The sequence below is a fragment of the Enhydra lutris genome, unplaced genomic scaffold, assembly GCF_002288905.1.
Source record: "Enhydra lutris kenyoni isolate GAN:26980312 unplaced genomic scaffold, ASM228890v2 scaffoldscaffold1, whole genome shotgun sequence".
NCBI lineage: Eukaryota > Metazoa > Chordata > Mammalia > Carnivora > Mustelidae > Enhydra > Enhydra lutris.
This window is the reverse complement of record NW_019154085.1, coordinates 103,804,502-103,823,342: the sequence shown is the minus strand read 5'-3', so window position 1 is coordinate 103,823,342 and position 18,841 is coordinate 103,804,502. Positions and strand designations below refer to the sequence as shown.

General features: G+C 43.1%; 1 protein-coding gene across 2 annotated transcripts in view; it reads right to left on the bottom strand.

Moving 5' to 3' along the window:
- LOC111144571 (cilia and flagella associated protein 221) overlaps positions 1-17,849 on the bottom strand; it is a 101,528-nt gene extending 83,679 nt beyond the window's left edge. The window contains exons 1-6 of one of the 2 annotated variants that reach the window (XM_022498922.1): positions 17,711-17,849; positions 15,467-15,567; positions 8,046-8,132; positions 7,827-7,925; positions 7,005-7,085; positions 6,102-6,202 (exon numbers count right to left, since the gene is read on the bottom strand). In XM_022498922.1, the coding sequence (XP_022354630.1) occupies positions 6,102-6,202; positions 7,005-7,085; positions 7,827-7,925; positions 8,046-8,132; positions 15,467-15,567; positions 17,711-17,849 (608 nt within the window). The remainder of the gene's footprint in view (positions 1-6,101; positions 6,203-7,004; positions 7,086-7,826; positions 7,926-8,045; positions 8,133-15,466; positions 15,568-17,710) is intronic. The other variant, XM_022498932.1, reaches the window with a different exon arrangement.
- Between the last annotated feature and the right edge of the window lie 992 nt (positions 17,850-18,841).

Below are 18,841 nucleotides of genomic sequence, written 5' to 3'. Positions count from 1 at the left end.
GTCAAATAAATAAATAAAATCTTTAAAAAAAAACAAACCCAAAACTAAACATTAACTTCACTTAAAAATGAAATAATTTTTATTTCGTTCATAAAAATAATTATTTCTAATATGTATTATAAATAATACATATTAGAAAAACAGCACCTCACAACTCACTTGAGTTGCAGATAATGTGGGATAAGATGGAGTAAGGAGTGAAATTCATGAGTGGCTCCTTTGAGTCAGAGCAGGACCCATGGCTAAGACCAGAGAATAGGGACATCTGTCATCAGGAAGAAAGTCACGTTCAAGGGAAAGGAAGCAACTGAATTGTGATGTGAGGGTAGAAGAAAAGCCTCCTGCAGGCTGATTTCTTCTTTTATTGAGAAAAATACAGCATTTATTTGGAGATAAGAGGATACACTAAAAACTACTGCTGGCTTTTTCTTCTTTTAAAATAGGGGGCACAAGGAACCACACGCTAACTGCATTCCAAACATACCTCCTCAGAGCTGAGGGACCTGTCACGTTGGGTCTGACACAGCACGGAGGGGACCTGGCTTGGTCTTGCGGCTTACCCACTAGCAACTATTAGAACAAAAAGCTCACAGGAAGAGTAAGACATGAATTTTTAAAGCAAAGTAATTTGCATTCAAATAATTTCGATCTTGAAATGGCTGTAGATAAGGAATTTCCATGAGCTATTTCAGGCATGTTGAAGAAAAAGCAATTATTTAAGAAAAGAGTCACAATTCAGTTGACTGTTGCTAGTTACTCTGCTTTAAGTATTCCGACAAGCATGAAATAATCACATTCTAGAAACCATGTTTGTTTTGTCTTGTTTTTAAAGATTTATTTACTTGGCGGGGGGCAGAGAGAGTATATCCAAGCAGACCCCTACTGAGCTTGGAGTCTAACGCGGGGCTAGTCTCACTATCCTGAGATCAGGACCTGAGCCAACACCGAGCTGGACACTTAACTGACTGAGCGACCCAGGTGCTCCTCTAGAAACCATGGGAAGAGCGCACAGGTATGTGTACACTGTGTGTGTGTATGTGGGTGTGTGTGTGTGTGTGCATGTGCACACACATGCGTGCAGGTATCAGAGACCTGGATGCTGAGCATGGAGAACAGCAGCAGTAGTGACCAGATGTGGCCTCTTGGACAGGGCTTGGTGGGAGATCTGTCTGCTGTATAAACCAAGCAAGGAGGAGACATGCCCAGAAAACACTTTCCATTTAGGAGTGTGTCTCCAACACCAAAAACTATAGTGTTTGTCTTTGCTGCTTCCAGGAATGTGCTTTAGGGAGACACAGAAACTCTTTGTGTTATATTCTTAAATATCAGAATTGGGGACTGGCCCCTGGATATTTTTTGTAGAATTTAAAATGTAGTTCATTTTTTAAGTTCTTACTGCTGGGGCACCTGGGTGGTTCAGTAGGTTGGGCATTTGCCTTCGGTTTGGGTTGTGATCCCGGGGTCCTGGGATCGAGCGCCGTGTCGGGCTCCCTGCTCAGCAGGGAGTCTGCTTCTCCCTCTCTCCCTGCTCGTGCTCTCTCTCTCAAATAAATCTTTTTTTTTTTAAAGATTTTATTTATTTATTTGACAGACAGAGATCACAAGTAGGCAAAGAGGCAGGCAGAGAGAGAGAGGGGAGCAGGCTCCCTGCTGAGCAGAAAGCCCAATGCGGGGCTCCATCCCACGACCCTGAGATCATGACCTGAGCCGAAGGCAGAGGCTTAACCCACTGAGCCACCCAGGCACCCCTCAAATAAATCTTTAAAAAAATGTTCTTACTGCTTAGTTCATGATAGCAGCTTGGTAGTTTCATATAAGTCACAAAATGTATATGCTATGGAGTTTAAGGAATCATTCCAAGAACGTATTCAATGCCTACAGGAACCTAAGCAACAGAAATACCCCACCTTTCGTTACTACCTCTATGCGCGCATTCATTTGTTCTAGGTGCTGGCCAAACATTGGTGCCACTCTGTCCCTTAGCCCCATGCAAACCAATCAAGCAATTTTCCAAATCAAATTTGTACAAAATCGAAGGGAGAAAAGCAGAGTATTACAATATTCAAACCAGGCCTTAATAAGGTCAATACTGCTTCCCACATTTTCAGTTTTCTAGCCTTTCCATCACTTTCCCTAGGAGTCAAAAGTCTAAAACTCAACATTTTGTTAAAAAAAAAAAAGTGTAGGCCTTCCATTGAAAGTTTCCTTTGGTGACTGTCTCAAGTTGGCACCCACTTCTGCTGAATGAAAGAGGGAAGCAGTTATGCCCTTCCATTATTGATATAGATCCCTAAGGTTTAGGAATGGGATGATTTTCATTTCCTGTTAAAATTCACAAAAAGAAACTGGCATAAGATATTAGCTCAGCAAAGGGGTATTAAATCAAAGCAATTTTAACTATAAAATATGATAGAAATTTTCATATAAAAATTCAGGCTGTTACCAAGTGCCTTTTTTCCTCTGAATATCAATTTTGAAATACAAGTTCACTGCTGCTCGATAAACTCAAAGTAGGGGCTGAAATAAAGCACAGGTGTGTTGATGAGTTCAAGTCCCCCTTGTCAGAATATCTCCATAAAAAGTCGCTGCTCCTTCGTGTCAACTTTGACTCTGGGACGTAAAAAAATGAGTCCCTAGCATAAGGACAGTGTTTCCCCGGATGAACTGAAAAATGTGAATTTATTCTCTTTGAGTAGGGAGGGCTTCAAAAATATCCTTCTGAAGATCAATGTTGTGTTGTAGTCATTCTGACCCCTTCATTCTAACCCGGTTACAGCTGGTTTGTGGGGCCTTCAAGCAGAGGCTCTTTACTCGCACAATTCGAAACAGGACCCGGTTGCTGTCTATGCCAGTCACCCTCACTGTGGCTCTTTCCCTCCCAGTGCTACTCACATTCTCCTGTGGCCCATATGCTTTCAACCATAGGGCAGTGAGAGAACTAGGTTTCATTTGGACATCCTATTCTGACCTTGGGTATTCCCACACTTTCTGAATGAGCCATGAGGTTCACTGCCTAAAGAAAAGCATCCTTTGGTAAATTCTTAAACTTAATGATGTAAAAGTTCCAGCCCGGGTTTGGGATGGTGTAGCCAGGGACCTGCTCTGCTGGCATTGTTAATGTGACCCTGTGGTCTACACAGCATCTGCAGCCCTGAGATGGACTCTTAGTTCCACTTGCTTTGGAGCAACATGACTGCCTTGCCCATGGGACCAACCAGGTCGAGTGAAAAATGGGGAAGTGACAGGGAGTCCAGGAAAGGGCCCAGGTGACTTTCATGTAAGCTTGTCTAGAGCACACTAACCAACTGGACAACAGTCATCTTGGTGCAAGGAAGACATGTTGATGCCACATGGAGAGAACTGGTCAACTGACTGGGTTTGTTACAGATTTTGACCAGTTATTGGGTACCAGGTAGACACTGCTAGAGAAACTACAGAGCTTGATCATTCTATGTGAATCTTTTTAGAAACACAGGAATGGAAAGATACCAAATTTCAGCACCTAATAAAAGCATGTTCTTAGTTACTTGCATCTATAGGAAGGGGAATATTGCACTTTTTAAAAGACTTTAATTATTTATTTGAGAGAAAGAGAGAAAGCGTGAGCAGAGGGGCAGAGGGAGAGGGAGAAGCAGACTTTTTGCTGAGCAGGGAGCCAGTTGTGGGGCTCAGTCCCACGACCAGGGATCATGACCTGAGCTGAAAGGAGATGCTTAACCAACTGAGCCACCCAACCACCCCCGGGGAAAATTGTATTTTGTCTGTAATACTCCCTAAAATATAAAGTGGTTATGAAATTTAATCAGCCATGGTGGTTAGACTAGTTATAAAGCAGATTTTCAACCTCCAAAAGGGAAAGAGAACTAAAAGTCCTCTGTACCCCACAGTGTTTGGTTTAGAGATGTTGGACAGAGACCAGAATGCAACTTTTTGTTATTTACAGAAGCTGTCAAAATACATTTTACCAGATCTTAAGCCGCCATGGTTGTTTAGAGGCAAATGTCCACGTAGAATTTTATTTCAGCAAGGAAAATTTACAACCATCAAATCCAGCCAGTTGCAAATGTGGTTGATGAATATATACAAGTACACTTCATGATCTTGTGGGAAAGGCTATCCAGTCCTCAGAGAGGCCCTATCCAGACCACAGTTGCTTCTCCCCAGAAGCAACCTCAAAGTAAGAAAGCAGACTTGGTGGTATTAAATGTAGATCTTGTAACTTCTGGCAATTTTGTCTGAATGGATTCTACATGCAGAGAGAAAACACATTCTCTGAAGCTACCTTCTGTTAGATTTGTGTTTTCCCATAACCTTTGTCCTTCTCCATAATATACAGGAATTTTTCTTTAGCTGTAGATAGAGCTGCTCTCCTCTGACATTCACAAATATAAGTGCCACTGGAACTCACACACTGCTGATAGAAATTAAAAATGGTGCAGTCCCTTTGGAAAGAATTCTGGAAGTTCCCCAAAATGTTACACATAGTGTTCCTACATAACCAAGCAGTTCCACTCCTCGGTATATACCCAACACAAATAACCACGTATATACCCAAATAAAAACATACACACAAATGTTCACAGCAGTATTATTCAAAGTAGCCAAAAAGTGGAAACAACTGGGGCACCCGGGTGGCTTAGTCGTTAAGCATCTACCTTCGGCTCAGGTCATGATCCCAGGGTCCTGGGTTGAGCCCTGCATCAGGCTCCCTGCTCAGTGGGAAGCCTGATTCTCCCTCTCCCACTTCCTCTGCTTGTGTGTCCTCTCTTGCTGTCTCTCTCTCTCTCTCTCTGTGTCAAATAAATAATTAAATAAAATATTTAAAAAAAAAGTGGAAACAACTTGATATCCATCAACTGATGGATAAATAAAATGTGGTATGTGTACATAATAGAATATTAAATGGCAATAAAAAGGAACGAAGTACTGATACCGGGAAAACCTTATGCTAACTGAAAGAAGTCAGTCACAAAAGACCTCCTAATGTATGCTCCCATGTATATGAATGTCCAGAATAGGCAAATTTATAGAAACAGAAAGTAAAGTAGAGTTTGCTTGAGACTAGAAGTTTGAAGGAGAAATGAGAGATGGGTAATGGGTTTCCTTTTGGGGTAATGAAAAAAATGTTCAAGAACTGATTGTGGTGATGGCTGCCTGTACTAAAAATGATCAGACTTTATGTTTTAAATTAGTGAATTTTATCATATGTGAATTATATCTCAGTAACAGGTTTTTTGTTTGTTTGTTTGTTTTTTAACATATAAAGGCCAAGAGAAAAGGGCCCCTCCTCCCTGCCCTGCTGCAGACCTGCCAGTGGGCCACTCTCCCCAGCAGAGGCACAGTCCCTGACATGCTCTTCTGGAGCTTCACAACTGTCCCTCAGCTCTTACCCCATCACTCAGTGTTGGAAGCCCACCTTCAACTTGGCCGCCAGCCTTTCCATTCCAAGCTTCTCATCACAATTTCTCTATACATTGTCTACCTTTGCTGATGTGTGAGTCAACCTGTCTGGATCTCACTTGTACATTACTTAGGTCAAAATCTCTTTGGTGATGATGATGATGGCACTGATGATGGCTGATAGCTAATTTAAATCAGTAGCTACATGCAAACCACTGTTCTTACTATTATTAAGTATTAAAATATTCAAATATTGCATAATTCAAACATTCAAATATTGTTAACTATTGTTAAGTTAACTATTGTTAAGTTCTACTTTAACGTATTTAAATCCTCAGGACAATTCTCCCAGGTAGGCACTCTTTTTAAAATATTTTATACATATATACACATATATATATCTGAAAGAGAGAGCTTAAGCAGGGGGAGCAGTAAAGGGAGAAGCAGACACCCCACTGAGCAGGGAGCCTGATGCAGGGCTCAACCCAGGACCCCAGGATCACGACCCAAGCCCAAGGCAGATACTTAACCTACTGAGCCATCCAGGGGCCCCTTGTTTTGCCTTTCCAACTATAAGTCCAGTCTAACTCAGCTACAAGCATAACCTGCCATTAGGAAAAATACAAATCTAAGTTTCTATGTGCATATACCTTAGCTTTTCATGACCTATAACATTTTGGTAGTTCATCTTGGTAACTCACCTTTCACCAAGGAAAACATTGGATAGATTTATAAATGAGGGAAAGTCCAATGTGTTCATGACAGGATAGGCATGGATGGGAATAAGCAAAGTGTCATCTCCCTGAAATTAATGGAGGGAAAAAGTCAAGTTTACTATACTGGAGGCTCTAATTTTCAAAAATGAACTTGTAGATACTTTCTTATGTTGTTTGCTATCCTAAAAAACATTTCCTTAAGAAACCTGAGTGCTTACATATAACACCAGAAATATTGAGCCTTCCCAACTATAAACAAACTGTAGGAAATTTTAAGTACATTTCCTTGAAGTGATATTCACTATTATCCAGTAAAGCTAAAGATAACAATGTCTTCCTATAGATACAAAGACAGTAATCTACCTACTTCTATTTGAGAAAATTATAAGCAAACCTAGTCTGTAGGAGCCCAAAAGAAACAGAGAGCAATGAACCATAAACCATGAACTGACATTGGGCCCAGAGGGTTGCAGGCCATCCCACTTTATGTTTGACCTTAAACAAAACCTCTCCAAGCCTTGTTTCTTCCTTTGCAAAATGGGAATACTTCTGCCTTTATTTTAAAGGTATTTTTAAGGGGTGCCTGAGTGGTTCAGCCAGTTAAGCATCTGCCTTTAGCTCAGGTCATGATCCCAGGGTCCTGAGATACAGTCCTGCATCAGGCACCCTGCTTAGCGGGGAGTCCGCTTCTTCCTCTCCCTCTCCCCCTCCCCTTGCTCATGTTTTCTCTCTCTCTCTCAAATGAATAAATAAAATCTTAAAAAAAAAAAAACTAAAGATTAAACAATTTATAAAAATAAAATAAAGTTATTTTTAAGAATTAAGGCAGATGATGGCCTGAAAGAGATAAGAGCATTACATCCTTGCAAAGTATTATATTAGCCTTACCCCTGAGTAGCAGGAGATGGGCCCTGGCCCTCTGTACCATGCCTGTCCTTGAGACTCATCTTCTTGGTGCAGGTGCTCCTGCTGAAAGCCATACCCTACCTTTGTTTTCAGTTTAGCTTTTCAATTTTCTTTTTAAAGATTGGAACTCATGGGTTACTAAGGCATACTTTTAGTTCCCCTTAAGGCTTCTCGACTTGCAAGAACTGGGCCTAGGGGAGCAAAGGGACATATGGGGGGCTGCTAGAAGAGATGGATTGACAGCACATGGAGCTGGCCTTGGCTGGAGGCCACAGGATGAATTTGGTGACCTCGAAAAGGCTCACAGGGACCCACACAGCCCAGCCATCTGAGGTCAGGCCACCCAGGCTCCTATCTCTCTGCAGGCCCCAGGGGCTGCCTCTGAGGACATTCCAACATGACACCATCCAGTCCCTGGGGTTCGTAATCACAATTCGGGGATCCTGCTAATTTGGAAGCCTAGCACTTCAAGGAGTTTGTTTAAGCTATTTGACAAAGTTTTTTTTTTTTTTAATCAACTCCTACAGCTTCATGATAGAGTTTCCAGGTCAGGGCAGGCTGGAAACCTGAAGCAAATGATGTCTCATGACTCTGCCCTGGTTCTTGGTTCTTGCTCTTGCATCCAGAACCCAAGTCACCAGACAAGGACCCTCCATGCTACTCACACTGGCTGCCCAAGGAACACATGGGCTGGGTGAGAAACCACACTTATCGCTCCATTTCCCTCTGTTCTTCCCTCAGGGTATAAGTTTTGACATCGTCCTGTCCCTTACCCTCCAAAAAAACAATCTTAAGAAAACTTACCTTACAGTGAACCCGAATACAATCATAATAGTATCGCCACTCATCTGGAGAAAACGTAACGGTGACTGTGAGGGACAAGCCGGGGACGAGGCGGTGTTCCTAGAAAACAAGCGGGCTGTGGTGGCGGCATACTACACATGCGTCCCAAGCAGACCCACCACACGGAAAGTCACAATCCAAAGAGAGCCCCATGGAGAACAGGCAACAGGCCGTGCTTACCGTTTTCACATACTTGATCTGAAAGTATTTGGTTTGCGGGGGTAAAATATGCACATGTACGTCTTCATTGGAAATATTGACCAAAAGCTGTGAGAGAAAGAGAAGCGCTTAGGGAAAACACTGTTTTAGCTAGCTGCATATCTCATCATCTTGTTCCTAAAGAGATTTGCGGAGACAAAATTTATTGTTTCACTTTTTAGAAGATTTGAAAGCATCATACACCATTTAAAGAATAGTAAAAGAAACACAGCATCACTTACAATTTTTTTTTGAAGTAGGTTCCACACCAAATGTGGGGCTTGAACTCACAACCCTGGGATCAAGAGTCATATGGTCTACCAACTGAGCTAGCCAAGTACCCTGAAAACAACACCCATTAAAGGATAATAAAGCATACCAAAGTGCCTTCTGCCCAGATTAGGGACCTTACTAGAGCCTGCAGCCCCCAGACAGTAAACTCCTCTACAAAGCCCTCATTCCCAATTCTGACCAGTTACCACGTGTGCCTTTTTGTTGAGCTGTTAACCTCAAAAACAAAACAAAACAAAAAAGCCACCAGTTACTCTGCCAGCAAAAAGTGGGGTTATTCAGAATAACACAGATTTGCAAACTAGGACAAGAAGGCTGCTGCAAAACCATAGACAAGTCCCAGACCAAGGGGGATGCAAGAGGGAAGGGGGTGAGGACTATTTATAAACAAAAGTCCATTGGAGTAAACTGGGAATTTGAAGTGTAGGGACTGTTCACTGGTTGATTGTGACTGTCTCTCACTGGCTGGGCTGTTGCTCGGGGAGAAGGAAAATCTTCCTTCCTCCTGCTGGGGTCAGTGAAGTAGTACCTAAAGTATGGACTTGCAAGGTACATCTCTTCCTACGGGGTCTGCAGTCACAGAGGAGTAGTGGGGTGTGACAGCCTCCCGACTCCATTATGAACCAGGTTTCCTATCACTTATGAATTTTCACAACTCCATTTCATCCTGTGATCCAGCTAAAAAGTCAGCCACCCACCAACTCCCACAACTACTTCAAATTATATGCCACTGATCCTGGGGGCCCGGCGACACTACGGTGGTCAAAAAAATGAGGAAAAAGAGTGTGGCTAGGGCAGCCTCCAATCCATGCCTGGGGCAAATGGAAAAGAAGTTGGAAGTCAGGAAAGTCAGGAGTTCTCCGATGGTGGATGGTGACCGGAGAAGGCCCCCGCTGTGAGGCAGGACAACTTGCTTCATAAAATAACTGGGTCTCTAAATAGGAGTGTTTTCCTCCTCCGCTTGAGATGGGACCAAGAACCTCGGGATCTGGGAACTGGGGCTTCACCTGGGCCAGGGGACAGTTAAGAGGCCTTTGTTTCCAAAGTCCAGGCCAGAGGCTGGGCCTGTCATGGGGCCCATTGCCCAAGGCCTCATGGTCACTGAAGCCCTAAATTAAAATTCAGACATTACTTCCTGATGAGGTTACAGTGGTGTTTGAGTTTGTTAAAAACTCTTATTTGTCACCTGTGAACATTCCTAAAGTGACCCTGTTTTATGCCCTGTTTTGGCATATCTTTTCTTTTTTTTTAATATGCTATAAGCCTTAAAAAAAAAAAAATTCTCCAGGCTGCTCTGGACCTCCAAAGGGCCCTGCACAGGGGCAGTCTTGGTGAAGGTGTGGGCTCCTGGGGCTCTACCGACAAGATGGTCCTTCCAAGAAAGATGTGGGGAGGAGGGATAGGTATGCTGGGACCCAGGATGCCTGGGGCCTGTGCCCATCACACCCAGAATCCTGGGGTGGTGGGACCTGCCTGGGGATGGGTAGGTAGCCATAGAGCCCCAGGGCCTGGAAGCCTTGACAAAGAATTCTGTCCCCATGCTTGTCATCAAGGGGGACCCTGGAGTTGGAAGCCTTGAGTGAGAGAGTCCAGGAAGAACTGGGAACAGAAGTGGTTATATTGGCTGTCACTTTAAAAAAAAACCTTTTTTTTTTTTTTAAATCCAGTAAGGACAGGGTAACAAACAAGGGTGTAGGGACTGCTTTTAATATGCATCCCAAGGGTGGTAAACCTTAGAAGAAATCAGTAATCTGTACTCCAGGAGTGCTTAGTAGACACTGTGGGAGCCTAATCCAGAATCCATACTCCAGAGGTGGTGACTCAGGCCATTTCAATCCTTCTCACCTGAACTGGCACTAGAGGGTCTACAATATCAGGATAGTTGTATTTACCAGAACTTTCATACAGGCATTCCTGCTCTTAAACAAAAGGGATCTGAGAATCCAGTGAGCCCAGAACCCAGGATCCTTTAGCATGACCTTCAAAGACCCAGGACTCCCTCGGGTCTTGTGTTTTTGCACAGCACAAAAAAATCCTGTCAGCTGGTTGGAAGGTAGGCTAATCCTATCAGTGGACCTACTAGATCTGCTGCCAGCAAAGCTTCCTTGCAAGGAGCTATGGTTGGGCCTTTCTGGAGATGTCAGGTATGGTCATTCTTTTTTGCCTGCTTGCTGGTGAGTGTCGTATGCATGGCAGAATTTCTTCTCGGACCTGTTTCATAGCCGCAGATACACCTGGTAGCAAGGCTGCTGGGAGGGGACCTTTGACTCCCACCTCCCTTCAGGGTCAGGTTCTCAATATCTACCTAATATCTAATCACTTCGTGGGTTTAGGTCAATTTGCAACAAGCGGCGTCACGGCTGGAGACCAGAGGTCTTGTGCGCAAAGCCACTGAGCGGGTTCAGGTGTTCCAGTATCCCTGAGTGGTCCCAAGGGAGGAGACAGCTGGCTCTCCTGAGACTGAAGATACAGCCAGCACCTGTGGGTGAGGGCTGGGCCACATCCTGATTTTAAAAAAATATAGAAACCTGTCGTTTCCTCCAACCTGAGTGTGGCAGAGCAAATTCAAATATGCCCACAACTCATTTGTATGTGAAGGATAAGCACTGGAATTCAGTAGGTAATATCTACATTGTCAAATGAATAAAAAATTACCAATTAGAAAATACTGAATTCATTTTCTTTCTTTCTTTCTTTTTTTTTTAATTTGACAGAGAGAGACACAGTGAGAGAGGGAAAACAAGCAAGAGGAGTAGAAGAGGAAGTAGCAGGCTCCCAGCAGAGCAGGGAGCCCTATGCAGGGTTCGATTCCAGGACCCTGGGATCAACACCTGAGCCAAAGGCAGACACTTAACCCACTAAGCCATCCAGGTGCCCCTGAATTCATTTCTTAAAGAATTAAACAACATAGGGGAGTGCCTGAGTGGCTCAGTTGGTTAAGCCTCTGACTCTTGATTTTAGCTTAGGTCATGACCTCAGGGTTGTGAGATTGAGAGCCCGGTGTTGGGCTCCACACTGGGCATGGAGCCTGCTTGAGATTCTTGCTCTCCCTATGCCTTTTCCCCACCACTTACCCCTCGTTTGTGCCACTCTCTCTCTCAGAATAAATAAATAAAAATAAAAATAAATTAAAGGGGCATCTGGGCGGCTCAGTTGGTTAAGCCTCTGACTCTTGATTTTGGATCAGGTTATGATTTTGGGGTCCTGGGATCAAGCAATGGATCTGGCTCCCCACTCAGCAAGGAGTCTGCTTGGGGGCTATCTCTCCCCTCTCCTTCTGCCTCTCCCCCTAACTGGCTTGTGCACGTGGACTCTCTCTCTCTCTCTAAAATGGATAGATAAATCATTAGAAAAAATTTTTTAAAAGAATCAAACAACATAGATCCCATTCATTATAATAAAAGATGTAATATTTGGCTATATGTTGGGGGGTGGTGTTAAAGGTTGCAATAGGGAATTGAAAACTAATGCCATTATTTCAGAAAGCCTAAAGAAAGTGTTAATTTCTAACAACTTTGTTTTGGGCTGGCAACATCAACACTGGTTGTCTTGTGAGAAAACTAATTATTTACTTATTAAATATAGTTTTCCAGACAAACAAAATCTTTCTGCAGAGGGAAAAAGAATTTAAGAGGTCTTTGTTTTGAGAAACCTGGGAACCATTCTTTCAAATTTTAAAGTAAGTCAAAGCATTGATCTCACTATGAATCCAAGTAAAATGCTTTAAATCCTTTAACCAGATCTGGATCAATCTCGAATGTTAATGAACAATTTATTGTGGTTTTTAAACCCACATTCTATCTTTCCATTCTTGGGCAATTTGCATAGTTTCCTGTAGCAAAACCAAGATAAAAGCAGAGCTGGATTTTCCCCTTTCTTTGGCAAGAATCTCAAGGTAATTGCCTTAGGCTTCCGCTTAACTTTGCTGGTGGAAACAGGAGGCGGCCCTCCCAAGATCTCCCAGAATGTTATTAAGATGAAATCATTTTGTACTTTTATCTGTGCCTGCTTGTTTTCATGTCTGAAAGAAGCAGTTTGATTATATAGACTTTACACTGTATTTACCTGGGAGTGTGTGAGTCTTCACCAAGTCACTCTCTTCCAGTGAAGTGAACTCAGGGTCATTCAGAAGTGTTTACTGAGTAACTTCTATGTGTTAAGCATTGTGCTGTATCAAAGAGATGGTCTCTGTTCTTCAACAGAATGCAGCTTTTATCTCCCTCCCCAAACCCTATAATCCAGGTAAACTAGATTGTACACTAGTGTCCAAATAAGGAGGACGCACCCTGGACCTCTCTCAATGTCTTCTTTTATGCCCTGAATACCTTCTTCCCACTTCTCTTTCCTTTTGGGCTATCTTAAGTGGTTTCTCCTCCCACAAGCTTTTCCTTTCTTTGTTTTTTAAAATATTTTTAAGTAATCTCTACACCCAATGTGGGGCTCAAACCTATAACCCAGAGATCAAGAGTACCATGCTCTACTGACTAAGCCAGCTGGAAGTTTCCATAAGCTTTTTTTCCCCCCCAGTATTGTTACTTATTAGGGAAATGCAAATAAAGCATGCAAATAAAGAAATACAAATAAAATAGTGAATTGAGCAGATGGCTTCTCCTCTGCTGTCCTGCCTGCCACTCCCTTGTGGTGCATTCAATAAGCTTCTATCACCTTAAAAAAAACAACAACAACAGTGAGTTGAATGGTGGCCTCAAGAAGGTATGTTCACATCCTAATACCTAGCCCCTGTGGATGTGACCTTATTTGAGAAAATGATCATTGCAGATGTTATTAAGTTAAGGACCTTGAGATGAGATCTTCCTGAATTACCCAGGTAGGCCTTAATCCAATGATGTATCCTTTTTTAAAGAGGAGAAGTCACAGAGCCAGAGAAGGCATATGAAGGTAGAGGTAAAGAGTGGAGTTACATACACACAAGCCAAGGAACACCTGCCAGAAGCTGCCATAGGCAAACAGATTCTCCCCAAGCACCTCTGGAGGAGCAGAGCTTTGCATACACCTTAATTTTGGACTTTGTCCTCCAGAATAAATTTCTATTTTTTTAAGACCCTCAATTTTTGGTTATTTGTTATAGCAGCCCCAAAAAACTAACATACCTACAACCCAACAATTCTACTCCTTGGTATATATCTAAGAGAAATGAAAATCTGTCACATAAAAATACGTACAGGAATGTTCCTAACAGTGTTATTCATAATAACCTCAAAGTTGACATCCAAATGTCCACCAACTGATGAATGGATAAACAAATTGTGGTAGAGACGTACAATGGAATAGTATTCAGTCACAAAAAGGAATGAGGTACCGATAGATGCTACAAGGTGGATGAGCCTGGGAAACAACGCTAAATGGAGGAAGCCAGTCACAAAAGGCTACGTCATGTTACATGATTCCATTTACATGAACAATCAGAATAGTTAAGTCTATGCTAACAGAAAGCGGATGAGCAGTTGCCTAGGGTAGGAGTAGACTGGGTGGGGAAATAAGAGGAGCGAGGGTACTGGAGGGTAGGGAGTGAATTGTTTATTCCTATATTCATTATAAACAATGAACAATTATGAAAGATAATTATTTTAGATCTACCCTATCACCATGGAGACAGCAAACCTAACACCAGAAAAAGTAGGCTCCGAAACCACTTACTAACCTTGGTCTTTGATGCTCTGTTCTAAGAAGTGCATGCTTGTAGGTTGACCAGCAGATTGTCTAATAGACTGTTTTAAAACCTTACCCTCTTTCTGAGAGGAAACGCTTGGCACCTAACAGGTTTCTCTCTGGGTGTATTCTCTCTCTACCCACCTCGATGCACTAGGATGCATGGAAACGGCATCATCTGTTTGTTGGGGACTGCTTGATAGAAACCTAACTTTACCTCCCGACAGCTTTAGCATTTGTCAGCTTCCCCCCCGCCTCTAAAAGTAGAGACTTTTGTGGTGGCTGGTGACAGAGCCAGAGGTGGAACGTAGTGTACAAAGCTGGAGTCTCAGAGGGCTCATGAGGAGGTAGGCTGCCTCTGCATCCCTCCAACCACGCACGGAGGTCATTTGGTTCAGACCCCGGAGCCCAGCAGGAGTAGTTCTGAGACGCCTGCTCAGTGTGACTTTAGGGGACTGAAGTGAGGTCAGCGAGATTATAGAGCTTAAATGTTCAGGTCCCGGGCTCCCGGGTGGCTCAGTCGGTCTGACTCAGTCAGTGTTTGACTCTTGATTTCATATCAGGTAATGAACTCAGGGTTGACAGGCTATGGGCTGGATGTGGAATCTGCTTAAGATTCTCTCTCCCTCTCCCTCTGTCCCTCCCCATCCCTCTTAAAAAAAAAAAAAAATTTCAGGTCCTCTAAGCATAGGAGTTAGGAATGCTATAGCCACCCCAAGCCCACCCAGTCTGAACCCGCAGGTCAATGAAGGGGACCCTTCCATGGTGGGCTGTAGTCCATCCTTTCAACTGCCCCTCCTGGAGACTGTCCAGTAGAACGGACCCTTGCCACCCAGACCTGGCTTGAATCTCTCGGGCCAGAACGGCTGATTTTGGCATGAGCACTGGACCCGAGCGCGTGAAACAGAAAGCTCACTGAAGCCTCCTAGGAAAGGGATAACCCTCTCCCTGGTTGTGTAGGCTTGGAGGAGGAAGGCACTGGTTTGGAAGAAGGCAGCTTAAAAGTCAAAGTCAGTCTCTATCACTTCTACTAGCTGTGTGGTCTTGAACCAACTATTGAAACTTCTGGAATCCTGGTTTCCTCATCCATATAATGAGAATAATATTACAACCTCCACAGAGCTAGGGTAAGGATGAAATCCAATCATGTGAGACGCGATCACCATGAGACAGCACACACAGTTCCTAACCCCTAAGAGTGGGTCAACAATGACACCTCTTTGGAAAGAATGCTATGAGGAGCCCTTGGCAGGGGGAAAGTAGCTTGTCCAAGGACACTGGTGTGGCTTTAAAATTTCTCATCCTAGACCCAACTTTCTGGCCCAACTCACATCTGTGCTTCTGCAGATAATGCTGCTCTTTAAATGAATGAGTTATATAAATGGAGAACATTCATGTCATTTTGTTACCATGATTAATTACCCCACTTAAAAAATACCTACCAGAATCTGTTGGTGGTGTTTTTCTACTTCGTAGCCTCCAAAATGCAATATGCCAGGTTTTGCCTGTATGACCTTATTATTCACAACTTTCGCATAAACCTCTATAAAAACAATGTAGGTAAGTACACCATGAGATGTGACATAAGAGAAAATATTAGATAAATAAAGATCCTATTAATGTGGGCTTTCTTTAATTTAGGGTATTTTTAGCATATGAAAGTTTCAGACAGAGGATACAGCTGTCAACAAGATCAATGATCTATTCCAAATGAACTGTACTGCTTCTCCTTCTATATTTACACATCGTTTGGGAGATAATTATCATCACAACACAAATTCACATGTATTGTTTATTACCCACTAAAATAATCTGCTCTTCCCATTTTGTACAAGTCTTCATAACAAAACATGAGTTTGCAATAGCACACACCCTAACTTTGCTGCTCTGGGTAACCCTGATGTGACTTATTATGTAACAAATACACAGTTCAAAGACTCCAAGTGTTTAGTTTCATCACTAGATTATTTACCTGTTATCATTGGATTTCCTCCAAATAGAATTACAATGTGATAGAATAATCGTAAAGCTCTGAGTCATTATTGCTCTGGACAATAAAGTCTCAAACTGCTATTAGTGTAATGTGAATATCTTTTTTATTTTTTTCTTCAGTTCTGAGAACAAGGTTAAAACAGCCGATCTCACAAAAGTGTCCGGATCTATAATACTTTCCCCAGCTCTTCATGAGGCAGGAGCTGAGACGTGTAGAGGAGGCACAGAGAACCCATGGCAACCCACTAGGCATTTGTTCATAATCTTTGTTCCAGCCCTATGCAGTGGGTACTATTTCCATTGTGCCGGTGAAGGAGCTGAGATTCAACAAAATTAAGCAACTTGCCCAGGGCCAGGAGTTAAAAATCAAACCCAGGTCTGTCCAATTCCAAACACTGAACTGCCTCCCTCAATACGAAGGCGCTGTTCAGTTTCTTACACATAATGACCTTTCACCTTTGGCTATTGCCAAACGCACATGAGCCTGAGACACCCTCCCCCATTGCTTAGCCTGCTGTGATTCTTATAAACATCTGGAGTGCATATGAAATGATTGGTGGTCTTCTCCTCACCAGGTGACCCGACACTGTCATCAGGTTTGGGCCAAACCAAAGGGCTGGGATGGGGTCAGGATGATGTTTCTGGGGGATGGGTGATCACTGTGGGTTATTTGATCATTTTTTAAGTATTGAAATGAACCTTCTTTGCTAAACTTGTTAAATGCTGAACATTTGCTTTTGTTATTAGGGCCGCAAAATAGACCCAGGACCGGTATTTTTCTGTTGATGCCCAGAAAGAGTCAAGTCTACTAATTTGCACTCAGTAAGTTCTATGGTGATGAAAAAGCCACACCGAAATACCACATTTCAACATCTGTGATGGGCCTTGAAAGATGAGTGAGGAGCAGCCTAGTATGTTGGTAGAGAGCTGGAGATTGGGCGACTGTGACAGAACAACACCTCTCCACCCAGCTGTGCCGCCATGGATAATTCCTTTGACCTCCCTGAGCCTCAACTTCCCCACCAGTAAGATAAAAACTGAACGTTGACATTGTGTGGATTAAGTGAGAATAATGTAGGCAAAATGATTAGCCTCTTACATACTAGCTACAGGATTTTACTAGGCTTTCCATGTGCATGGCAGGGAAAGGATGTGCATGGAAAAAGGCAAGCAGGTATAAAGTGCATGTGGTCTTGAAGAAGCAGGAGTAACTGTGTGGTTGGAGCTGGAAAAGAGCAGTGCACAGCGTGGGGATGGTGCTCGGTGGGCGGGCTTGCATCCACAGCAGGGGGGCCAAATGCCAAGTGAAGGAAATTGCAACTCTCTTCCCAATGCAATGGAACCACTGAATGTATCTGAGCAAGATAGGGGCAGGGCCAGCGATGACTGCACAAAGGAAACTGACTGACGGGGTGTGAAGGTGAGCACAGAGCACAGAGGAGAGCACTAGGATAACCCAGTGACCCTGCTGAGGATGAGGAACAAGGCAGTGGGGACAGATAGGTAAGCTGTTAGAGGAAGCAATATAACTTAGCATAGAATAGAATAATAAAAGCTATTGTGAGCCCATAAAACAATATAGCCCATTAAACAATATAGAGAAATCAGCACCAAAAATCCCATTGTGCTTTCTGGACTTTGGATCCTCCGGTAAGATGTAAATTGTAAAGCAAATCTCTTTTCTACTTACTTACTTGATTCTAAAAGGTGATTAGGTACTTCTCTTCTTTTCTTGGGCTCCTCCACTAGCCTCTTCAAAAGGAGGGGGGATACATTAGTAAATGGTTCTTCGGCATTGCCCAGTTCTCTGCTGGGGGTTTTCACCACTGCCATTTTATCATGAAAAATCGAGTCTTCTCTTTAGAGCCAAAGGTCATTTCCTGGGGGTGGGGGTGCGGGGACCAAACAGTAGCAGTATGAGAAACCACACACATATTTTTTTTTTCTCAGTCTTTGACAAATGTACCTCTGTGACTGTGTATACCAGGCCCTCCCTGCCTCCCTGCCTCTCCTGGCCACTCCATTCCCACACAGAGATGTCCCATTAATCTTGTGTCGCACATCACAACCCAATATCATGCCTTTGCTCAAAACCCTTCTGTTGTCCTTCATTCTCTCTCCTCAAAAGCTTTTCCCAAAATGTAGTCCTGAGATGCTTTTGAGCTATTAGGAGGGGTATGTGAATGGAAAAATAAATCAAATTGGAAAAGCTTCTTCTGAGATTTCTCCAAATCGGTCTCTTAGTTGCATGTGACCATGAAACCCTTTACCATTTGGCATCCTGGGGCCAACTTCCAGGGTCCGTCTCTGGAGTGATGAGAAGTTGGAGTGGCCAGTGGACCTCCTCCAGCACCACAGAAGGCATTCCTAGGAGCTCTGCCCTAGGATCTAGGGTCCTGGTTCACGGGCACCCTTTGTCAGACTTGCTTTTCCTTATCATGTTAAGTTCCACTCTCTTCATAAAGTCTATGCTGACCCCAACACCCTTCCACATTCTTCAGCAATTAACGCCTCTACTACTCATTGGGTCTTAATGATTTATTGCCTTATACACTCTTTATAAAGCCTATATATCTTGCCATCTTCTACAGCTAAGTCTCTAAATTTGGGGTCCTTGTACATGCTTGGGGGCCTGCTCTGCGATGTCTCTGAGAGTGAATGTAAAATCATATGTGGATCTTTATGTGCTTCTTTCTCTCTCTCTCTCTCTCTCTCTCTTTTTTTTTTTCCTGGAGAAGGCTCATAACTTTAGATTCCCTGCAGTCCACAGCACCAAGCAAAATACAGTAACCACAATGAAGACAATGTTTAATAATCATTTTCTG